The sequence below is a fragment of the Micromys minutus genome (genome assembly GCF_963924665.1).
Source record: "Micromys minutus genome assembly, chromosome: 14".
Taxonomy (NCBI): domain Eukaryota; kingdom Metazoa; phylum Chordata; class Mammalia; order Rodentia; family Muridae; genus Micromys; species Micromys minutus.
This window is the reverse complement of record NC_137983.1, coordinates 24,486,887-24,489,269: the sequence shown is the minus strand read 5'-3', so window position 1 is coordinate 24,489,269 and position 2,383 is coordinate 24,486,887. Positions and strand designations below refer to the sequence as shown.

General features: G+C 49.0%; 1 protein-coding gene across 1 annotated transcript; it reads right to left on the bottom strand.

The window, feature by feature from the left end:
- Positions 1-501: 501 nt before the first annotated feature.
- On the bottom strand, positions 502-1,326 carry LOC308429802 (small ribosomal subunit protein uS2-like; the record flags this gene model as incomplete). The annotated part of the gene is made up of 1 exon (XM_080928783.1): positions 502-1,326. The coding sequence occupies one exon, from the start codon at positions 1,324-1,326 to the stop codon at positions 502-504; it is 825 nt and encodes a 274-aa protein (XP_080784909.1).
- Positions 1,327-2,383: the final 1,057 nt, after the last annotated feature.

The window sequence follows — 2,383 nt, the reverse complement described above, 5'->3', positions numbered from 1 at the left end:
AAATGTATTATTGTGTGTGTGTGTGTGTGTGTGTGTGTGTGTATGTAGACACACAAGCTCCTCATGTGGAGCTGAGTTCATTCTGTCTGTCCACCTTTTATAGGGTTTAAGGGTTGGACACAGGCTTTCCACCTGTGCAGCAATCACACACAGAGCCATTCCACTGGTCCCAAAGAAAGTCTTTTTTTTTTTTTTTTAAAGACAGGATTTCTCTATATAACCCTGGCTGTCCTGGAACTCACTTTTTAGACCAGGCTGGCCTGGAACTCAGAGATCTGCCTGCCTCTGCTTCTGGAGTACTGAGCCTAAAGGCATATGCCACCACTATCTGGCCTGGCCCAAACAAAATTCTTTTCTTCTTCTTATTTTTTTCTTTTAGAAACTTTATTTTTCTTCTACTCTTTTCCCCTTTCCTCAGGTGTCTGCTGAGCAGCTCAGGACCACTCAGTGGTGGCTCCAACCCACTCAGTGGCCTGCACTGTGGGAGCTGCTGACCAGTCCTCAGTGGCTGGCTGTGCACTCCAGTCTTCTGTGGGGGAACGGCTGGATGGGCACAGAGGGCACCTGCTCACCCTCAGACCCGTCAGCCACCTCAGGCTGAGCAGCAGTGAACTCAGGAGCTGGTGCGGTCCATTCACCCTGGAATCCCTCCTTGGTCACAGCCTTCTCCGCAGCAGCCTGTTCCTCCTTCTCAATCTCCTCTGGATCTCTGTAGAAGTAAAGATCAGGCATAACCTCCCATGGGTGCTCACGGGGAAATAGTACCCCTCGCATGCGGAGTACCTCCCGGGCCAGCGTCCACCACATCAGACCCGCTGAGTGAGCTCCCTTGTTGTTGCACGGGATGGCAATGTCCACAGAGCGCAAGGGAGAGTCTGTGTTACACAGAGCAATGGTGGGCAGGTTGACATAAGAGGACTCTGTGAGGGGCTGGTGGTCAACCCTGGGATCAGTCACCACTAGAAGCCATGGCTCCCTGAAGGCTGCTTGGATCTGGTTAGTGAAGGTCCCAGGTGTGAAGCGGCCAGCAACTGGAGTGACTCCTGTGGCAGCAGCAAACTTCAGCACAGCTCCCTGGCCAGTGTTCCTGGAAGAGATGACGCTGACGTCAGCAGGGTTCTCAATGGCTACAATAGAGGGAGCTGCAAGCAACAGCTTCTCCCGGGTCCTCTTCAGACTTATGCTGTAGATCCCATCACTTTTCCTTTTGTAGATGTACTGCTCCATCTGAAAGTCAAGGTTGGTGCCACCTAAGTGGGTTCCTGCAGCAAGGAATTTGAGGACATCCTCCTCCTTCCTCTGCAGGACGTCAAGGGCTCCGGACATTGTGTAAGTTTCCCTTTTAAGTCCCCGGGTAGCGCGGAAAAAAAAGTCCAAACGAAATTCTTATTAAGCATAATTAACAGTAAATTGTCTGCCTCTGAGGGCTAGCAACAAAATTATGGGTAAGAATGTGTGGGCTTGGCAGGAAAACGAATTGTGTTGTGGATATAAAGAAAAGTCATTTAAAGTATATGTTCCAAAAGTGGAGAATAATCCGTTTTCTTGCAATCTCATTTTCAAAGTATAAGACACACATTTCCATTCTAACAGTGTTCTATGTGTTAAGTAGAAAGCTGATAGTCTTAGCATTTGACATCTAAAATCCTAGAGGCAAACTTCATTTTCTCCATGTCTGTGAGCCCAGTTGGAATCGTGTCCCATGCCTCAAGTGCCTTGCACTTATCCATAGCTCCTGCCCTGGGAGTTCTGCCCAGGGGCTGGAGATAGCCATCCCACCCCAGAGAGGTTAGCAGGGCCAAGTGAGGAGGGGTCATGGCAAAGAATAGCCCCGGCATCATTCACGTCAGCCACAGAAAGAAAACAACTCACGGGTAAGAAGAGTCAAGTGATATTGATCCGTGGCTCCCCAGGGCTGAATTCAGAACATGTTCTGCTGTCTACTGGGTGCCAAGATTTGACAGAAAGGGCAAAGGACATCTGAAACAATGTGCAGTGGGCGGGTGAAATCGCCATTCACCGCTCCTGTGGGAATGGAGTGCTCAGACTGAGGAGACCTTGACAAGGTTCCCTGCCAGCAGCGGCCTCTTGTTTCTTATCAGAAACCCAAAGCTCGCCACTGTTGCTATCTTCAGCCTCGGGACAAGTGTGGAAACTACACTGGAACTTCTGTCTGTGAAGAGGAGGAGATGAGAGAGTAGAAAGAGAAGCCTCAAAAAGAAAGCACAAAATCAAGAGGCAGGGGGGAAAAAACACTTCAGAAAATATGCCACAAACAAAAGGAATAGGAGAGAAAGTTTGGGTCAGTAGGGAACTCAGTTAATTTTGATCAAGGCAATGTGCAGGTTAATGGAAAAGCCAAAGACACATTTTGAGAAGCTAA